The 19,297-nt window shown below is 49.7% G+C and overlaps 1 protein-coding gene across 1 annotated transcript in view; it reads left to right on the forward strand.

Annotated features, from left to right (window-relative positions):
- Nucleotides 1-1,201: 1,201 nt before the first annotated feature.
- The window catches only part of LOC144165027 (sphingomyelin phosphodiesterase-like), a 45,580-nt gene continuing 27,484 nt past the window's right edge, over nucleotides 1,202-19,297 (forward strand). The window contains exons 1-6 of the mRNA XM_077695190.1: nucleotides 1,202-1,376; nucleotides 2,752-2,898; nucleotides 4,640-4,834; nucleotides 6,815-6,973; nucleotides 9,919-10,149; nucleotides 17,067-17,236. Coding sequence (XP_077551316.1) covers nucleotides 1,308-1,376; nucleotides 2,752-2,898; nucleotides 4,640-4,834; nucleotides 6,815-6,973; nucleotides 9,919-10,149; nucleotides 17,067-17,236 — 971 coding nt within the window. The 5' untranslated portion in view covers nucleotides 1,202-1,307. The remainder of the gene's footprint in view (nucleotides 1,377-2,751; nucleotides 2,899-4,639; nucleotides 4,835-6,814; nucleotides 6,974-9,918; nucleotides 10,150-17,066; nucleotides 17,237-19,297) is intronic.

Below are 19,297 nucleotides of genomic sequence, written 5' to 3' on the forward strand. Positions count from 1 at the left end.
AACCTATTTAAATACGCGGTCGTCCTACTTCCCCAAGCGTAGCGGTTCCTTTTCCAGATATAAAGTGTTGTAATGACGTTGGTGTCCATGATTACGACGTACTCTTCCTCATTGGACCCTCGTAGTCTAGATCATGAGTAACTCCTCATTCTGCAGAAGACACGTGCGGTATTACTCTACACTATCAGCACGATAACCCCCTACCCCGGTGTTTGTGTCGCTTGACTGCAGCCGGAGTGCGCTATGACAATTGAGTCACTACTCAGTGTTCACTTGCGCAAAAGAACACGACGACAAAACACGAGACACGCGACACGAAGCGGACACACCTTCACTTAATTGAATCAAAGCGCGCATGGGTTTGTGTGCGTGCGTACAATCGTATCGAGCGCGATACTCAGTCCCATGCAGTGATCAGCACAACAATGTTGACCTCAAAAAAGAAACGACGAAAGTAGCCAAAGCTCATGTTCAAGGCAACTCATTTGGAATCACTCTTGGTTTGGCACTGGAATGGCGAATATAACGAATCGGATCGGCGTGACAGGAGAGACAGGGCCTGTCGCTGACACTACGCGAGGCCTCGACATTTGTGAAGTGCGCCTCGAAGTGGTGGTGCGCCAGCGCGCAGGCATGAGCGGTTGCTCCTTGCCGACACGTCGACCCCGCTCCAGAACAGCGCCCCATTCTTGCGGCGTTTTGGGGCAGCTTTTTTGGTGGGCTCTCCTGGGGCAGCGTTAGCCTCAACTATAGCCTGGGCAGCACAACGGTGTCGGGCGGCCTCCACACAGGCTTAATTTGCATGCTTCGAACTTGGGTGAGCAGCAGCTTCGGGAAGCATTTCCGTGTGAATCCAGCTCCTGCGGAGGGATGATTTTCAATTGTCGAGCTAAACTCGCTGCCCCTGCCGCCCTCGTTACCATTTTCTTTCCCTCAAAGCTCTTAGCTGTAACGGTGACATATCGCTCCTTCGTTGGCTCTTTCGCGAAAACAGTCAGGGACACGGCGAAAGCGCGGTAAAGTTGCGGAGAGTGCTTCTCGAAGTGTGGCAATGTGCCGACACATTCTCTAAATACCTCGCCGTGCGCATTTGATGCCGCTCCAGTTCTCGCCCCCGACACACAGCGGGTTGCCCCACGTGCTGTCGCTGACCCAGCTCCGAGTGTTAGACCGCGCTGAACATAGCGCTCGGCAGCTGCCGAAGCAGCCGGTTGAGGGGCCTCGATGGCATAGTTTCACAAAGCCGCAACGCATGACACGCGTTGTGGGGCAATGTCAGAGCACACAACATCAACGCTGCCAGAGAGATGTGCGCTGCTCGTGGTGTCCAGGTATTTAATCAGTTATCTGCACTCGAGGCACCGATCCAACTATCGGTACGTTTTCTCTTCTAAATCTTTGCATTATGAATGCAATTAGGAGTTTGATTTGATAGACAGAAGGTATTCGCCTCTTGGAACGTATAATATAATCGTATAATATAGTCTTACATTTGGGGGGGGGGGAGGGAGGGGGGGGTCTTCGTCTTATCGCAATGCTCAGAAATTGTCTGCAACCATTCCAGCATTTCCCTTTTACAAATGCATTCCGTTTGACTGAAAACTTTTACAACCCTTCCCTCACGATGTTGAGGGAAGCGCGAAGGCTTTCAACATTTGCTGAAAGTGCGTCCAATCGATCGTCAAACTTCCATATAGCGAAATGGGGAACGAAGAACGAGCGCATGCGACGATTTTTCGCGCAATAAGTAAACGCGTATAAGAAAGATCTAAATGTACACTGGCACGTGGTTTAGTAGATAGCGGTATACTGTTCTACTCCTTCACGATCGATGCGTGTATTGTCCTATCTCGAGCCGTTGCTTTTTCGCGATTCTACAGTACCCGTTTCGACACAGGAAGCCCGCTTTCACGCACGCGCCGTGTGTCCGGAGATGATCTCAGAACTTTCCGGTCGATCAAGCGGTCGATGAAGAAATACATTTGTTCCTTGACGGAACTCCATCGGTGCCAGAAAGCTTTCGCTTTAAAAAGTTAGTCACCGCGGAGCGGATTTTGTGAACAACTTTTACGGGTTGAGGGCATTAATAAATAGCATGTGACCTCACCACTTGGTGCAGGCGAGCGTAAAGTGCGTGGGCGGAAGTAAACACGATTCAGCATATCACAATTTGCAAATCACCAAGGTGACGTCACGAAGGCAAAGTTTGAGATAAGTTGTCATATGCCACCTGTCTGACGAGTTCACCTCACGTGATGTTAAACAAATCCACTCAGGAACTGAAGGAAGCGTACCGAACATTCCGCTACATTAAGCGGCAAACGTTCGGTTTAAAGAAACTATGAGTGATGCAGATGTCCTTTCCTATGTTTTCCCCCCTCGGTGTTCTCTTATTTAGATTTATAAGATCAGTGAGGATGGGCGTTGGACCCGCCGCGGTGGCTGAGTGGTTAAGGCGTTGCGTTGCTGAGCACGAGGTCGCGGGTTGGATTCCCGGCCGCGGCGGCCGCTTTTCTGATGCAGGCGAAAAGCAAAAAGCCCGTGTGTTCGAGATTTCGGTGCACGTTAAAATCCCCAGGTGGCCAAAATTAATCCGGAGTCCTCCGCTAAGGCGCGCCTCATCGCCTGCGTTGCGTCGGCGCGTTAAACCCTACAATCAATCGAGGATGGGCGTTTGACTGTCACTCCTGTTAGCGGGCTTTGCATTTGTAGTGTCTATTTTTTTTTTCGTTTCGCCTATTTCTCTTTCAGTCAAATCAGAAGACAAGAATGGGGCTGGTGCCATTCGTCATGCTCCTAGCACTGGCCGCGGCATCGTCGCACAGGGAAAACTGGCACCAAAACTTCTGGAGGGAGCGACTGGACACGGCGGCCATCAGACTGCAGAAGATTGCGAAGGTTGGTAAAACAATGCCGTCCCTTGCTCGGAGCAGAGCATCATTTCGTCAGAGAAACCAAACTCACTTCGCTGTCACTTGATCTCACTTCATTTACCCGATCGTCCAAAACAATTCCCCACGCAGTTGCTCACCGAGTATTACGAAACACAACTTCTAGACAACCTTATCCTCCCTTTCTGACGTGTCCGGTTTCCCGTAAGCACGCGGCCGACAATGGTGGATGCAGTGGAAGCTGATCTCTACGAATAATCTAAACGAATGATAAACAAATTGGAGCGGTCCCTGTAGAGAAAGCCTATGATATGCGGAGCAGGGGTGGACCGCTGTAATGCATAAACAATTTAGGTAGCAGTTCTTCTAACCCAGTGTTTTGCGCTCAGCAATGCCTGTATTAGTCGGCCACGCAAGATACCTAAACAGAAACCGGCACGACTATGCCTACGTGACTTCGATTCTTTTGTTTTGGTCTTGACGGCGCCGAAATGGCGGGGGTACACCATCGTAAGGCTGCTGACCTAACGTGTGGAAGATTGGACCGTACGACAGTTTCCTGACTAAGTTTGGCATATGTTTGAGCTGTTTAGCAGCAATAAACTTGGAGTTGCAGTTGCACCCCAGCGGACTGACGCGGCGTAATTCGTTTACGGACGCTGTCGCTACAATTTGTTCGGCCCTACCTCCGAAGGCCCTTGAAGGCTATTGAAGGCCCTTCCTCCGAACAGCGACGCGACCGTTATATCACGCTGGCACGAAAGGAACGGCGTCATGAGATTTGATTTTAAACAGACATTGCTTACTGATTGTATAGTTAGCACACTTTGGCAATTGCTGAATATGAAGTTTCACAGAAACGGACATAGTTAAAAGTCGCACTCAGCCATTCGCAGGCATATCCCTGTCATCCTTCTTACTTTAGCGACACATTTGCACTTCCAAAGATGCACGGCAGTTTTTTCACGTTCATGTTAAGATATGGTGAGTAGAACAGTACGCCATAGTCAGACGTTCCGGCCGCCACAGCTTCACCCATACCAGCCCTATACATTTCTAAACACTATAGAACTCTGTTCAGGCCATTCGAAAGAGCTTAGACGTTCGCTATGGCCAGGCCTGTGCCACGTGCAGTCTTATTCGAGAGTTTTAGATAGCATAGTAGAACAAAGAACCGGTCCCGGTAGCGTGATTCCACACGCTTCGCTGCACAGAGCACCCACGTGACACGTGTGATGTCACTGCGCGCGCTATTCTTTTGAGCGCCTGCCAAAGGGAACCCGCCGTTCTGGCTCTGTAGCCTTGACGTAGAGCACTCAGTATTGGCGCTGGCGGCTTGGGTTCGAGCCCCAGCAAGCCGATCTGTTTCTTTTTTTTTTCATTGCCTATTTTATGTCTATATTTCATTTTTTTCTTCAAAACTGAAATCTACGCGTCGTTTTTGTTAATAATGGTGATTTGGTATGCTTTAGGTCGCTTTAGGCTTGGGGCGCAGCCAATAACCACGTTGAAATACGTTTCTCCATCGCGCGAACAGACATGTCACGTGGGTGCTCTGTGCAGCGAAGCGTTTGGAAATACGCGTCCCGGTACGGCACCCAGTGGCCAACGGGCTGCACTGCGCGTGCGCAAAGGCGGCGAGGCCGGCTGTGTGAATGCGCAGGGGCGCCGTACTGGGTCGGGTTCATGGTGTAAGAACCGTGGTCGGGTTGCTGCAACTTCTCAATCCCCCGTGCCCTTCGTCGCAGGAGGTGACGGCGCTCTCTTCGGGCCACCACATGCCCAGCTGCAGCATCTGCACGTGGGCCGCCGGAAGCGTGCTGGCCGACATCCGGCGCGGACTCAGCCAAGCCGTGATCGCCGACAACCTCGACTACGAGTGCAAGGTGTTCGACCTGGGTGGCAGCGACCGAGTCTGCGACGGCCTTGTCGCTAGCTTCAGGGTGAGCGTGTCGACTCGGGGGGGCCTCTCCGGCATTGAGCAACACCGCGCTACCTTTACAATTATTATTCCTAAGTTGTACACCGTTCCACGCGGCTTTCTGGTACTGTAACAATGGAAGGTAAAACGCGAATCTATGTTTGATGTAACGCTAGGATTCCAGATATGAAAGCCACCAGTAAAAATATGCGTGCAAAATTTGACGACTTATTAAAAATCATTTTTGAATAAGACGTGCTAGGTTTTTTCCCGAGGTGGTCGCTCGGGAAAATGTCGCTTTCATTACACGCTTGTACGCTAAAATCCCGAGGAAGCCAGCCAAAGTTCAAAAACAATAGGGCCATTCTGTCGTATTCAAGCTCCTTCAATGCGTAAAATAAACCGCCGCGGTGGCTCAGTGGCTAAGGCGTTGCGCTGCTGAGCCCAAGGACGCGGGTTCAATTGCCGCCCGCGAAGGCCGCTTTTCTGACGGAGGCGACAAGCCAAAACGGCCGTGTGTTCGAGATTTCGGCGCACGTTAAAGATCCCGAGGTGGTCAAAATTAATCCGGAGCCCTCCTCTATACGGAGCGCCTCACCCCCGGTGTATCTTCGGCGCGTTAAACCTCGTAATGAGTCAATCCGTTTTAAAAATATCCTCGCGCGCACTAACAGAATCTAGAAATTTGGCTGCAGAGCGCACAGTTGAAGGCCTCAGCCGCACGGGCTGTTGGGACCATGCTCTTTTCCGACGCATTCATGAATACGGATCTATCCTTCGAGGAGTTCACGTCAGTGCGCCGGCGATTGTAGCTTGGAACGAAGAGAACGAAAGGTGTCAGCAAATAAACAACAATAGCCGCGCTGTCGTCGGTTTCTTTTGACGTCATCTGCAGCTGATCCTCACTTGCAGCCGGACAATCCCGCCGCCGAAGCAGACAAAAAAAAAAAAAGATCGTCTCATTTTTTTCCATTCCACGAACAAACTGTTATTAGAGTTTCGTAAATTTCTGGGGAAATAATAACGGGTTTTATTTAAGAGAACTAAACCTGTGACAGCTCCTGTCTATGCCGGACTAACCGTGCTCGCAATATGGAGAATTTAATCAATCCCAAAGACATTGCATTGCAAAGACTTGCAGCTGGTTGCACGTCTGCGCCTGTCCTTGTGTACCTCTCTCCGTGTAGCGTCTTCCTCAGCGCAGTTTACCCCTTCTGAGAATAAAAATGAGTCAGGTCGCCTAACAACAAGTCCTTCTAAACTTCATTTTTATTCAGTCCTTCTGCCTGTCAGAAGCTTCCTTTCATTCTGCAATCAAAATTGAGCATAGCTATGCAGCACTGCATGTTTATTCTGACACTTTTCTAAGCGTCTTCCGGTTGGAGTCCTTACCGTTGTTTCAAGGCACCAGTACAATGCCATACCAGAAGCATATTTTGTTCAATAAATGATTCCTTACTATCGCTCTCGCGTGCACATTTTCTCTTTAGCTTGTCCGTGAAAATACTGCCTCACAGGTGTATGAAACGTTTCTAAATATCGTGGGACAAATGCTCTCTTACAAAAAGCAATGCTCGCTGAGAATAACAGTCCAACAGGAAAAATCCCGGGCCATCTCCACTAACGTGAAACCTCTGGGGAGGGGCGAAGCATGCGCTGTTTGAGTGCATTCTTGGTGCCGTGATGTTTTTGCCCACGGAGATGAAACCATTGGGGGTTAGAGGTATACAGCTTTGCCGTAAACGTCTCGTGTCTTCGAAGCACGAAGTGCTCTAGCGCGAGGTGTTGGAAAACGAGTGACCCGGTGTGTAATTTTAGTACGCGATACGTTCTAGCACGAGGCGTGGTAAAACGAGTGTCCCGGTGTTTTAGTACCATGACTACATGGAACGACGACGACGACATGAGACGCCGACAGCCCGACCCCATAAAAGGGCTTCGCCCCCACAGAAATGCGGGACTGCCCGAGAGCTGAAGACATTCCTTCTGCTGTTTTCTGCAGGACGAGTTTTTCTACGTGATGAACAAGACCACGATGAACGACCAGCAGGTGTGCAGCGCTGTGCTCGGTCAGGACTGCGGCGACAAGCCTGCGGCTAACTGGACCACCGCCCTGCCGGGAACCAAGAAGCCGACGCCTTCCCCGCCGGCGCCCCCCAAGGTAACGGCTTCCCCGCCTCGTCCGTCGGCTTTAAGCTGCTCGGGTCCTGTGGTGTCCCAGTTCGCTCTCTGCCACCATTCATGCCTTCCTGCGCTAGGGTAACGGTGTTCCCTCAATCCTACCTTTGAAATTGTGCAACCGTTCAGCACTGTTGCTGGTAACTGCGTTTAAATTCTATAGGCTAACCCGCCGAGGTGGCTCAGTGGCTTAGGCGTTGTGCTGCTGAGGCCAAGGATGCGAGTTCTACCCGGCCGCAGTAGCTGCTTTTTGAGAAAAGAAAGGCCAGAACTGTCGTCTGCTGAGGTTTCGGCGCACGTTAAAAACCGTCACACATCCAAAATTGATCCGCCTCCCTGCACTACGACGCGCCTCATGGCCCCAAAGCTTCGGTGCGTTAAACCGCCAAAATTTGAATTCTTTTAGGCTGCGCTGTTCTTAAATTTCAAATTTTTTTTGGATAATCCGTGGTGTTGTTAAATGGGCATATGTTTCCAAGGCGTCGCGTATCTATGGACGTTCAAGAGTCAGAGGAAGGTGGGTCCTTGCGAAAAATATAGTTACATGTTTAAGCGCAGATACATATGAAATAGCATATGTATCTTAGATATTCCACTTAAAACAACCTTATCTGGAATATCCCGCCGCAAAGCGTTAAAACGAACGCTAGTCATTGAAGCGACCACTTTCGATTCGAAGTTACAGTGATGCTGCAGTTGTGTCCTTACGACACGTCAGGGGAATGTGAAAAGTGCGACAAGGTGCATTCCATAGACAGGTTTGTGGTGGACTATGTACCAGTCGCGAATAACGGCAAAGTGGACAAACAGTCAAGTCAAGTCAAGTCAAGTCAAATTTTATTTACCAGATACACACAAGTGTAGCTCTGGATGGTCTCCTGTGCACATTTATTACCAGTTCTCACATTATTCGGGTCGTCATACCGAGCCTAAGAAAGCAAAAAGAGGCAGTGAAAAGCAGGCAAGGAATTGTTTGTGGTTTAACGCGACCAAATCTGTCCACAAGAGGTATGGCCCAGCCACTGCGCACTGTAGGGCAACGGTCCAATCAAGAGCATTTCGCGCCGCTTCTACGTGGACTGAAATATTGTATGTACAGGACCTTACCTGCTTGACACCCGGAACCGGCCATTGGCGTCCGGGTGCCAAAGGTTCGACCAGGTGGGCCGAAGCCGAATTTCCTAACCACTATGCTCCGCACCGGTAGCTCGAAAATAGCTACAGAGGTGTTGTGAGACCTGAGGTTAAAAGTGTATTTTTATCATTTTTGCGACAGTCGTACAACCCCTATTTAAGACCATGCTTACCCGACGGACTTGTAAACAACCTTCCCGGAGGTGCAGCATGAATAGCTAAAAAGTTCTTTTTTTCAAGTTCAAGCACCTAAGGGCCGCAACCTGTGAGCTGTTGCGCAATTAGAGCGAAATTAACGTTCAATCACGGGACGTGCGAGACGCCAATGTACTTGACGCTGCCCAGAAACCTTCACAATTGCTCTCAGTCACCATGTTTTATTTGATCGCGCATTAGCTCACATAATTGCAGTATTGCGTTGTAGTAGCATTGCGAATTCCGAACGGTGGTTAGAACCGGGCATCAACCGTTAAGACAAGAGAGGATGCTCGGGTTATCTCGCAATTGAGCTGTGGGAACGAGATGTAGGAATGGTTTTATTATAATTTGCAGCCTTAATTCGGAGACAACTCATGGGGTGGAGACGCGCTCACATTTATTGACGCACGCCAATGATGGCGAGCTGCGAAATGTGGCTGCACACGACACCACGTGAGCGCGTACTTGTGCGTGTTGTTGTCGCGGCAAGCTTTATTAGAAAGGAAATCCTGGGGCCGGCGGGAAAAGAGGGGTAAAGATGGGTAGTCTTGGAGGTAATCTTGAAGAAGCCTCATTTACAAATCATGTATGACGTGTTGCCTGCATACAGCCAGGTGCTGCAGCAAACGATGATGATGGCTGCTTGACGATGATAGCGCCTGTCGGAGAATGTGGCTTTAATTATCAGTTATAATAATGGAAATGACCGAATAACATCCCCATCTTGTATAGACTTTTCAATGAAACTAAAACAGCACTGTTGTCTTTAGAAGTTTTCTTGTTTGTCTCTCCGGGAAGATAGGGCTGATATCAGGGAGGTATTGTGCACACTTTAACGAAAACCTGCAGTTCACTGTGGCCCTGAAGGTTATCATTGCGACCAAAACATTAGTGCGTCTAAAAAAATACGGCAATACGTGGGCCTGGCATGTTTTTATAAATACGGACTGTTTCGTGTTTCCCGGGAGCTTCTGCGGACTCGTTGGGGTCGAGCGTACGTGCACAGAAAAGACGTCCAATGCGTCCAATGCGAGGTGGATCTGTAAAACACTGGTTGCCAAATGTAGATGATCGGAGTTGCAATCGCATCTGATGTACGAATCGTGCCCTCCATTAATTCAGGACGCGAGTATCGCTTCACGTGTTGAAATTATCGGACGCACACAAAAATAAGGAAATTAGATTGAAAAACGTAGCACTGAAGATGAGGAGTAAGGGAGTGAATATACATTTGGAGAAGATATATTCAGCTTGTAGCTCCAGTTTTGTTTCGCAAAGAACAAGGCATCTTCTACCTTCACTCTGTGTATTTTTTTAACAAATTTCCGCCGCGTAAACAAAAAAACGAAAGTAGGCGTCATTTTCAATTACAAGGGAAGTGTTATCACTCCTGCAAAAACAAAATCAACTCTGTCGAAAAATATTTCCCGTAGATTTCGACAGCAGTACGTCCCTACGAATTCCGCAGGTTTCTCAACGACATTATCGGCACTGCATGCCCAGCTCTCTTCCTTCCACGTACAGCCAATTAGTTGCTAAAGCCGCGCAAGCCAGACAGGTGGCCCGGGTGGTGCGTGAGGGACTCTTGTTGCGCAGCCCGGAGCGCCCCAGCTGCGGTTGCTGCACATCACGGACACGCACGTGGACTTCCGCTACTCGGAGGGGAGCCGCGCCGACTGCCCCGAGCCGCTGTGCTGCCGCGAGGACGACGGGAAGCCCAACTGGATCGCCAACATCGCCGCCGGCCACTGGGGGAGCCCGGGCAAGTGCGACATCCCGGCCAGGACGCTCGAGAGCATGCTGCAGCACGTGCGCGACCACCACAAGGCGAGTATTGCTCCGAAAACCGGGGCTCGTTCGCTTGTGCCCGTCACGTGCCCGCGGAAGTTTCACCCACCGCTGGCTACAGTCAATGCAAGCTAGCGAGAAACGAACTGCCGTACTTACAAAGTTGTCCTGTTGCATGTTGCGGAATTCTGGAACACCACGTGCAGGGTGTCGCAGCAATATATAATACTTTTTTAACAATCTCCTTAAAGGGGCAATGAGGACAAAATACAAGTTTGTTTTATTCGAAAGATTTTATGTTTATAGTGCACCTAGCGCTTGTCCGGCAGCAAATGATGCCGTATTCACTGAGAAATTAAACAATTTAGGTTAAAGTTTTGATTCTCCCGCCAAATCGTGCGTTTTCGGGACGTCAGCAATGAAGTCATAAGCGCACGTATACAAACGAACTTTTTTTGCGTGTGTGGGCGAAAGATTGCCCTACGGCATAAGAATATATTCTCATATGTACAACACTGCACCCATAGCGCGCAAAAATTCAAGAGACCGCTGCTGGGGCCCCGATATCCAGCGCTTTAGATCTGGGGTCTGCCAGGTTGGAGCCCTGTGCCTCGGAAGTGTCGCGTTCTAAGGCCTGGGCAAGTCGACATTAAAGGTTCAACGTCAGCTTCTGAAGCAGGAAGCACACGGAAGGGGCAACTGTCCGCAAACGGCGCGTGATTAAGGGCAGGCCAAGCGTGTGTGTAACTGCTGGGGATAACGCCACCCCAACCCGAAGCCTCCGCAGCACGACCTCCTCCCGACGAGCGAGCCCACTGGGGAGGTCAGTTCCACGCGCTGGAAGTAAAGCACGCGTGGCGCGAACATGCACGGCGTGAATCGGCTGCCGTGGCCTCCGCGATCGGCTGCCGACCGCGGAGGCCACGCGGCTGCAGCGCTGCTTGCCGTCAGTCTTCCCAGATGGCGCTCCCATACTCATGCACGTAAGGTCCCTGAAAGAACTAAGGTAGCGCCAACTGCTCCCTCCTTCTCCGCTGCCCTCCTCTTTTTTCTCTCCCCTCACCCGCGGCGCCGCCGTCCCTTTAACTCCGCGGCGGGGCCGCCATATTTGTTGGCCACTTGAGAGCAGACGCCCTTGCTACGCTTCAGGGCGCTCGCTGCAGTTTGCTCTTGTTTTCGCGCCGAAATCGCTCTTTGGTAGCATTTATAGGATTTCTAGAGCCCCGTTTTACCAACAGGCACTGAGTGATAGTGCTTTGTTTTATATTTTTGTCTACAAGGGGATATTTGCGAGGCGGATGCCGCTGGCGCATACGCACAGCGCGGTTTTTGTTTACGTGTGCGGCATTCTGTAACACCTCAGGATAGCTCGTGAATGCGAAAGGATCGAGCGTGGACATTTCAAACTGCTCTGTTACGGTAGTTCCGTTCTTGCATTCGCGTGACTGTGGTCGTGCAATCACTGCACAGAGGTCTTGCGCACGGTTCGCGGCAGTATACAGTGCGCTTCATTCGTTCGAGCGCTGCGCTGGCGTCCTTGCACTCGCCTTTCTTGCGATAATTGTGTATCCTCAGCGGCGTTCACTCTGCGCCCGCTTTTACTAACGACCTACAGCGTACCTTAATTACGCGCAGTTTAGAGTGCTTTGCCGTTTTTGTAGAAATGTTTCCTTCACCTTCATGTCGTTATAGGCTGCTGTGAGTAGACTAAAAACATACACATGCTGTTGTGCGTGTGTGCACGTACAGCGACGTGAAAAGCCCCTGCTTCCCCGACTTCGCAGCCGGATGCACTAAACTACACTCGCGGCCGTACGTTCATGTGCGAACCTAGTGAAAAACGCAGACTTGTAATTCTGGGAATACGCGCCAGAGAAGACTGCGATCAATCGATCGGGTAAACTGAAATTACAGTCCCTCTAGGTACAAATTATGTAACTAGTTACTGCAGTTAATTAATCATGCAATGCGTTTTTTCACCGGGCGCGGTCGTTTACAGCCGTTATTAATGGAGGCGCCTGGACAGAATTGTTTTGTGCTGGGATATATTCTGGCAGATTTGTACATTGCACTAACAAAGGGATACACCCGAAAGAAATTCGAAAGAGGACCAATGTCACGATGATTATCAAGAGAAAACAATAAATCACAAAAATGAATTGGTGCCAGCAAATAGATATTTTATTGGAACAAACGTCCGTAATGACGTCGTGCAGGTGGCTTGTGCTGCTGACGTGGCTTCCCGTGAGAAAAAATGTTGGGAGTGGCATTTGGGTTTAGTTTTTTTAACGCCAAGCTTCTCCAATATCCGTTGCTCAAATTGATCCGTGAAATAATCCTATTGAGAAGGGAAAAGAAATGTCGCCACACAGTTTGAAATGCGCCACAAACACTCCGCAAATATAGGCAATAATGCATTGCAGAAGGGAGTTAGTGACTGTTCTACCGTAGCATGGTCAAATTCGTGTTCGCGCATCTGCTCAGTGCCGCGTCCGCTCAACTCGCTACACTAAACCCGTTTAGCAAGCGCTTTGCTGGACAAAAATACGTCTGCTGAAAATAATATAGTCGCCCAGTGTGTTTTGGTTCAAATCGCAATGACTGGATACGCTGCGCCATTGACTACTAAGATGAAGTAAGCGCGCACACTGCAAATGTACGGCATCACGTGTAATGCAAACGTAAGTCGTAATTAACGTTCCTCTGTGCATACACGGAAGAAAGGGCGTACAGCCGTTACGGTGCAAATATGCATTTGAAGTGCTCATTCAAACGTGCGCGAATTTAATAAAGCGATAACAGAAATTGCGCATCAAACGTACGTCAACGGCGCGGTCACTATATTAGCTGACCTTAAATTGTTTTACCTAGCCGCAATTTTTTTTTTCTCGCAACAGCCTCAATTTGCGCCGCACCGACCAAGCCCATATTACGCAGCAAATCACTCCGATGTCATAACAACGGGATTATAATACCACCCGGGTAGCTAACACACAAAACATGACTTCACGCCAAAAAGAGCGTACACGCACTCGGAACGCACACGATACATGGTCAGACGCAAGCTGCCGTCGGCCAAAACAAGCATGAATTCAGGTGAACAATTCTCACGTCACGAAACCCTTACGACAACTGACTGAACATGCTACGCCGCTGATATTGATGCTGGAAGTTAAGCGCGCACATGACAAATACACGGCCTCTTATCCAAACCACAGCTTACGACGGGACGAACTCGGCGCTGCGCGCAATGCCTACTCAGAACAAAGCGTGGACGACGGTCGCGAAGGGAATACGCATTTCTTCGTAAGTGACCGCTCAAGCTCGCGCAGAATTTAACAGAGCAAGAACAAGCATTCAGAAACTTACCTCGCAAAAGAGTGATGGTAGCGTCGGCCTGAAGTATGCCCGTTCAAATCTATGCAACCAAACTTTTCTCCTTTCTGCGTCGCGTTTCCCGGACGGAATAACGAAGTCTTGTGCCCTGCCTGACGATATTCGCGCTGCCTAAGGCACAACACATCGACACCGAGAAGCAACCTAAAACGGCACCGGTGCGACATTTTTTCGAAGCGAGCAGCTAATTCCGGTACTGAAGCACGGTGGCGACGGTGGCTCGGAAGCCAGCAATGGCGTCGCAGCGGCGGCGTTGCGCAATGTCCCAGCCGGCGAGGCATCGGCGAGGCGACCCGGCGGCGGAGCAAAAAAAACAAAACCACGTGACTTTTCCCTTGGCCAATGGCGCGCGGCGTTCGCCGGCGAAAAAGAAAATGGCAAAAAACGAAGTAAGAGAGGAGCGCGGGCGAGGGCGAAAGGCGGCGAGATCTAAAGATGGCGCTACCTTAGTAATTTTAGGGACCTTACATGCACGGACCGTTGTCTGCCGTTGCTTTGTTTTTTAACCGTATTTGCGCCTGGCTTGTTTTTGTTACTCTAGGAAGTAATCGTTTCGTGAAACATGGAATATCCTCAACAAACAGGGTCACGTAAGAAAACTTCGGTTACGCCAATTGGCCAGTGAGCGTAAAACAACTCGAAAGCGGCGGACTGAGGGCTCCTGCGCTGCCCAGGGGGGCTGCGAAACCGACTTCCGGGCAGTACTTCCGGATAGTACAAAGCTGCTGGGGTCCCATAGGATCCCCTGTTGAAAGTAGCAAAATAAGCTCCATACTCTCGATTGTTTTACGACACGGTCTCCAACCCATCCACGACGCGTCCGATCTCTTCCGGCGACCAACTGGACATTAAGAAAAAAAAAAGCTTTCCAGCGCTAAATACGTTTACAGCGTCGACGAAAGTGCTGGGACGGTGATGGTGCTCTGCCACTCGCCGGTTCGCCGTTCGATGGTAGTATGAAGAGAAACTTGAAGTGAAAGCTCCTTGTTTAAACTAATACTCTTGACAACGACTCTTCAACAACAGCTCATCAAAAGAGAAGCGCAACTCAATTGGCGGTCATCAGGCGTAAAAGCCAGCGAGTCTCGCGGACCGCAAGCTCGTCCGCTGCAGTGCGCCGTGCTTTTGCGCATCTGCGCACTTATGCGTGCACTTTTATTAAACACTGCTGGTTTGCGTCCTCGTTGCGAATGCATGGTGCAGAATTAGCGTGCCATTTTTTGCGTGGCTCAGTGACAAAATGCAGCGAGCGTATGAAGCGTAAACACGTTTTGTGATCCCGAAAGTAGTGGCCGTAAAACGAAGTGGTCGGGCGAAGAGCTGTTCTGTTTCCTTGTTTGCTCTCACTTTATTTAATTACGCTCTTGCGTCATATATTTCCAGTTCGCACTTAATAAGCTAGAATAAGCGTTAGCAACGTTTTGAGGTGTAGGACCGAGTTCCATGAAGCCGACATGGCGGAGGGCTGGACGGCAAATAGAGTGGGAGGATAAGGGGACTCTGAAGGCAAAGAGGAAAAATTCAGCGAATCGGCAATAATATCTGACAATAATCTGGCGAAGCGTGAAGATGGGGGCAATCAATTGGAAGCACTCAATTCTGTGTTCTTGTCTCGCCGTCTAGCCCCATTTGTCGGCGTTCAGATTGTTAGCGACGACCCTTGCACTAGAAGATAATCAACACATCAGTGACGATCGTGTGTAAATATTTCGGCCACGCACCGTGTATGCGGCTTTACAAGTAAACATCTAAGCCGGCAACGGACTTGCGATTTGGTGCTTGACTCGCGTCCCTTAATTGCGCTCAATTTGTTTATTTGACGGTATTGCGTCACCTACTCGCTAGTATACGTGTACCCTGCCGTTCGTAAATCGTGTGGCGTAAAAGTTTAAGCAAGAATCAATTATATTGCGGAAATACAAAGCAAAAATTCCGCGCGATTTCAAGGCGGTGCAAGGCCAGCAGTGTCAGCTGAGTCGGCTGCGCTTCTCGCGTCGTCTTGCATAGGCTCCCGCTGAAGCAACCGTTTACAGCTTCCTCAGGCTATAGGATGAGCAGCATTCTGTGTTTATGGTATACTTGCGAACTGTTTCTTTGTCAATGGTACGCAAGAAGAAAGAACGATAACGATCGTCAGGAAGTTAGACCACCCGACTTGGGGATACTGTCCCACGTCGCAAAGATCGCCGCAGCTCGCTCAAAAGAAAGCCGATAAATCGGCTTGTTGTAGCGTATAATATTTTGTTAAGCCTCTGCAACTACTTTAGGGGCATTTTATTCAGTATGCAGTCACTTAAACGCACCACAATCTGATTAAATTAAGTAGAACCAACTTTCGCTCTCGCTTGTAATTGAAAACACATGGAGGGCGGCAAGGGTCGTCTGCTTTTGTACCACTCGGACGCGTTGGACACTAGGGGGTGCTGCATGCCGCCAAACTCCTGCGCAGGAGCCCTACAGTACGCATCGGTACTTCTATGTTTACGCGTGCTTTCGTGACTTCCACTGTTTATCCCCCTATTCTCACTTTTAGCCCTTTATTCTTACTGCTATAAAAAATGTGCCCTAAATTTAAACGCAAATAGCTCTTTCGGCAAGCTTATAAGTTCTGCCTAATTTGCGTTTGCTTTCCCCGCACTGCCAATCGCAGAGCTGGCTGGTATGACATCATAGGTTCTGTTGCGGGAAATGAACTAGTGGGTCGCATGGCCATTCCCTTTTTTCCCAATTGTATAGCTTTTTTGGGCGAACTGTGCGTTAAGAGTGGTGTGAGTATGATTCTGACGAAGCAATCTTTCGAATGAACCAAACTTGTGTTTTCTCTTCATGGCCCCTTTAAGGGAACCGCCCGCTCTCCGGGAATTAAATTTCGCACTGAGGTCACATTTCGTAATCAATTTTGCTGGGGCATAATACAAACAACAAAGACGACAACAAAGTTTTGAATTTTCTTTAATAAGCGATGAAAAACCTGCCTCCGCTTATGGGATCGAAGCTTGCAGGGAATAGGTTTCTCCGTGCGTATACTTGTAAAATAAGAAGCATCCACGAACAAAAACGGATAGTTATTCAAGAGCAAGAAGAAAAGCAGCACATCGCTGCTACGTGTAATAATTGGGGAAAAAATATACATTGAAATCCGGCTTTCCTGCAAAGGTTGAGCGCTAGAAATGCAGCCGTTTCTCCGATAAATGTTTTTTTTTAAAAGGCTGATTTTTCCGTGCATTGCCCTGAACGTTATAAATTCTAGATAGATTGATAGATGAAATGAATACATCACAATGCAACGAATCGGTTAGAGCATCACAAGATAGGGGCGGTTCAAAGTGTACTGGATGAGCCTTCGTCCTGAAATGCGGACGGTGACGATGATGAATTCAAAAGGGGCACTTGTCGCGCCGAACGTACGCGAAACGATTAGGAATTACCGAGCCCAGCTTTCACAACTTTATTATGCTTGCAGCGGCTCGGACTAATTGCTTTCTGCCCCATCATTCAGCAGACATACTCGGATCGAAATGAGACACGTGATGCTCAGGATGTGGGCCGTATTACCACAGGTGGACTACGTGATCTGGACCGGCGACATGGTCCCGCACGACGTGTGGAACACGACGCGTGAAGGCAACGTGGCCGTTGCAAAGTACACGGCCGACACCATCGCTAAGTTCTTGCCCGGCGTGCCGGTCTTCCCGGCTGTCGGAAACCACGAGGGCCATCCCGCAAACTGGTGAGTGCGAATACCCGCTGCCGGAAAAGAAAAAAAATTGGGGCAGCTTCGTACTAGTGCGCGAAGACTGGGCGAACACCGGAGCTGGCGGCCCCGCCTAGCTCATGCTTCGTTCGTCTAAGTTTATGCGTGGTTATGTTTGGAAACTCGGCCACGTTTTCTGCTTGGTGTCGCCGTTAGCGCCCCAAAAGGCAATGAACACTGGGTCATTAATGTATGCACAATCTAAGCGAGCTCGTAAGTCCAGATCTTCAGCAACTCGTTGACGTTTCGCCGCCGCTTCACCGGTGCGATATTCGGGATTGGACGGAAGTCGTCGCACCCGTTCCCCAGAAAGCGCGGCTTTCGTAGCGCGCTTTTTTTTTTTTTCCTTCTGGAGTGACGCTCTCCTTCTGTCGCCCCATCTCTCCCTTCGTCGGAGACCCGGATGTTGCACCTCACATAGATTTCCGAACTCGCCGCTGAAAGTTCTCCATGACTGGCAGGCCCGCATCGTTTTGTCCGCAACCTGTCACATTTCTCCCAAAGTGGATTGCGTTAGCATGCGCTATAACCGGCGGAAACCGGCGTCGGGAACTCGGGGCTGGAACGTCCCTAGTCCGGGATGCCCTGGTCTTGGCTGGCAGTCCAGGCCATCTCCACCAGTATGCGCTGGGTCCCAGGGTTCGGACATGTCAGGCAGGCCACCCACTGCTCGTAAGGGGGGAAATGTTGACGGATAGCCCTGGAGTTTGTCCCCACCCCCATACTTGATAGTATAGGGTGCGGAGTAAGGGACGGAAATTAAAGGTGACAGGTATATATAGGGTGGGATAGATGGCATAAAGAAGGGTGCGGTGAAGATAGGAGTTTGTTTGCAGTGTTCAGGGGCTGGTGGCTTCTTGTCTCGATAACTGTGGATGTCGAGCCGGGAATATTCTTCAAGATAAACATGCAATTTCAACGCAAAGTCAGCAGGAGATCATCAAAAAGTCCAACTAAGCTTTCACCTTCCCATTCTTAGAAATTTTAGGCATCCCCCGTTTAATTTTATTTGGGGCGACACTGCCGAAACCCGCAATCGTGCTTCACGGCGTGCTGACACGTAAGGCGGCAAAGCTCGGCAAGCGAGTCGACGCAACGAAAGCGGAGTTTCTGATAGATAATACGAAATGCGAAAATTCGCAAGTGGTCACGAAGACCTTAGGTCGGGTTGGGGCTGTTGCCGCAACTGTCGTAATACCTTTAAAGAATGGCGTAATTTCACGTGTCAGCCAACCGAACTGCGTTACAGGTACGTCCATAGCTCACGATATGGCTTTTACGTCGGTAGTATAACATAGCCTTACTCAAAAACGGAATGTCAACGGCTGCGTAACTCATCAATACTGCGGCGGGATTTATGTCGAGATTACCTTAGAAAGCAGGGTTCCTTTTACAGGCTAAATCGTTGATATTGTGTTTTAATTCAGACACCGGGTCATGGTCTCATCCTGATTTGTTACACTTGGTGGACCCCCTGCTGGGGTGGGTGCTTCGTTGGCCCTTTCTTTCTCTTCCCGTGTGTAGGTGTAACCCGGAAGCGGCACTCACCGCAGCTGCAGCGAAGAGCGCAAATGTCAAAGTGCGCCCTCAACGTGAGCTTCGGTTAAAACAGGGTTGGCGCTCACCTTGCCGATTAGCATCCTGTCACCGTCATTACCAGAAAACTTTCTCTTCTAAAGGGACCTGGAAACGCTTTTGCAGCGGAGCTGTTTAAGCTTAAGCTTGGTCCGGTGGCGTCAGCAAAAAAAAAAAAAAATAGTACCCCAGAAAAAAAAAACTGCGCACCTGTAAAGGGTGCACCACCGAAGATAGGGTATTAAACAGGAAAGCTGACTTTTGCGCCTGCTCGACTGTGAGCACAAGGGAAATTAGCGTATGCGCACCATTTTGAAGGTGATAGTCTTTCTTGGGCTACGAAAACGCTAGACACGTTGGCGCAGCTATAAAAGCCCTACTGCTCTTTTTGAAGGACACGGGCCTGTCTGAACGATTGTAGGGACATTACTATAGTGCAGCGCCCTTAGTTCGCCAATTTTA

The sequence above is a fragment of the Haemaphysalis longicornis genome, unplaced genomic scaffold (genome assembly GCF_048455015.1).
Source record: "Haemaphysalis longicornis isolate Haplotype H1 unplaced genomic scaffold, Haemaphysalis longicornis Haplotype H1 scaffold_14, whole genome shotgun sequence".
Taxonomy (NCBI): Eukaryota; Metazoa; Arthropoda; class Arachnida; order Ixodida; family Ixodidae; genus Haemaphysalis; species Haemaphysalis longicornis.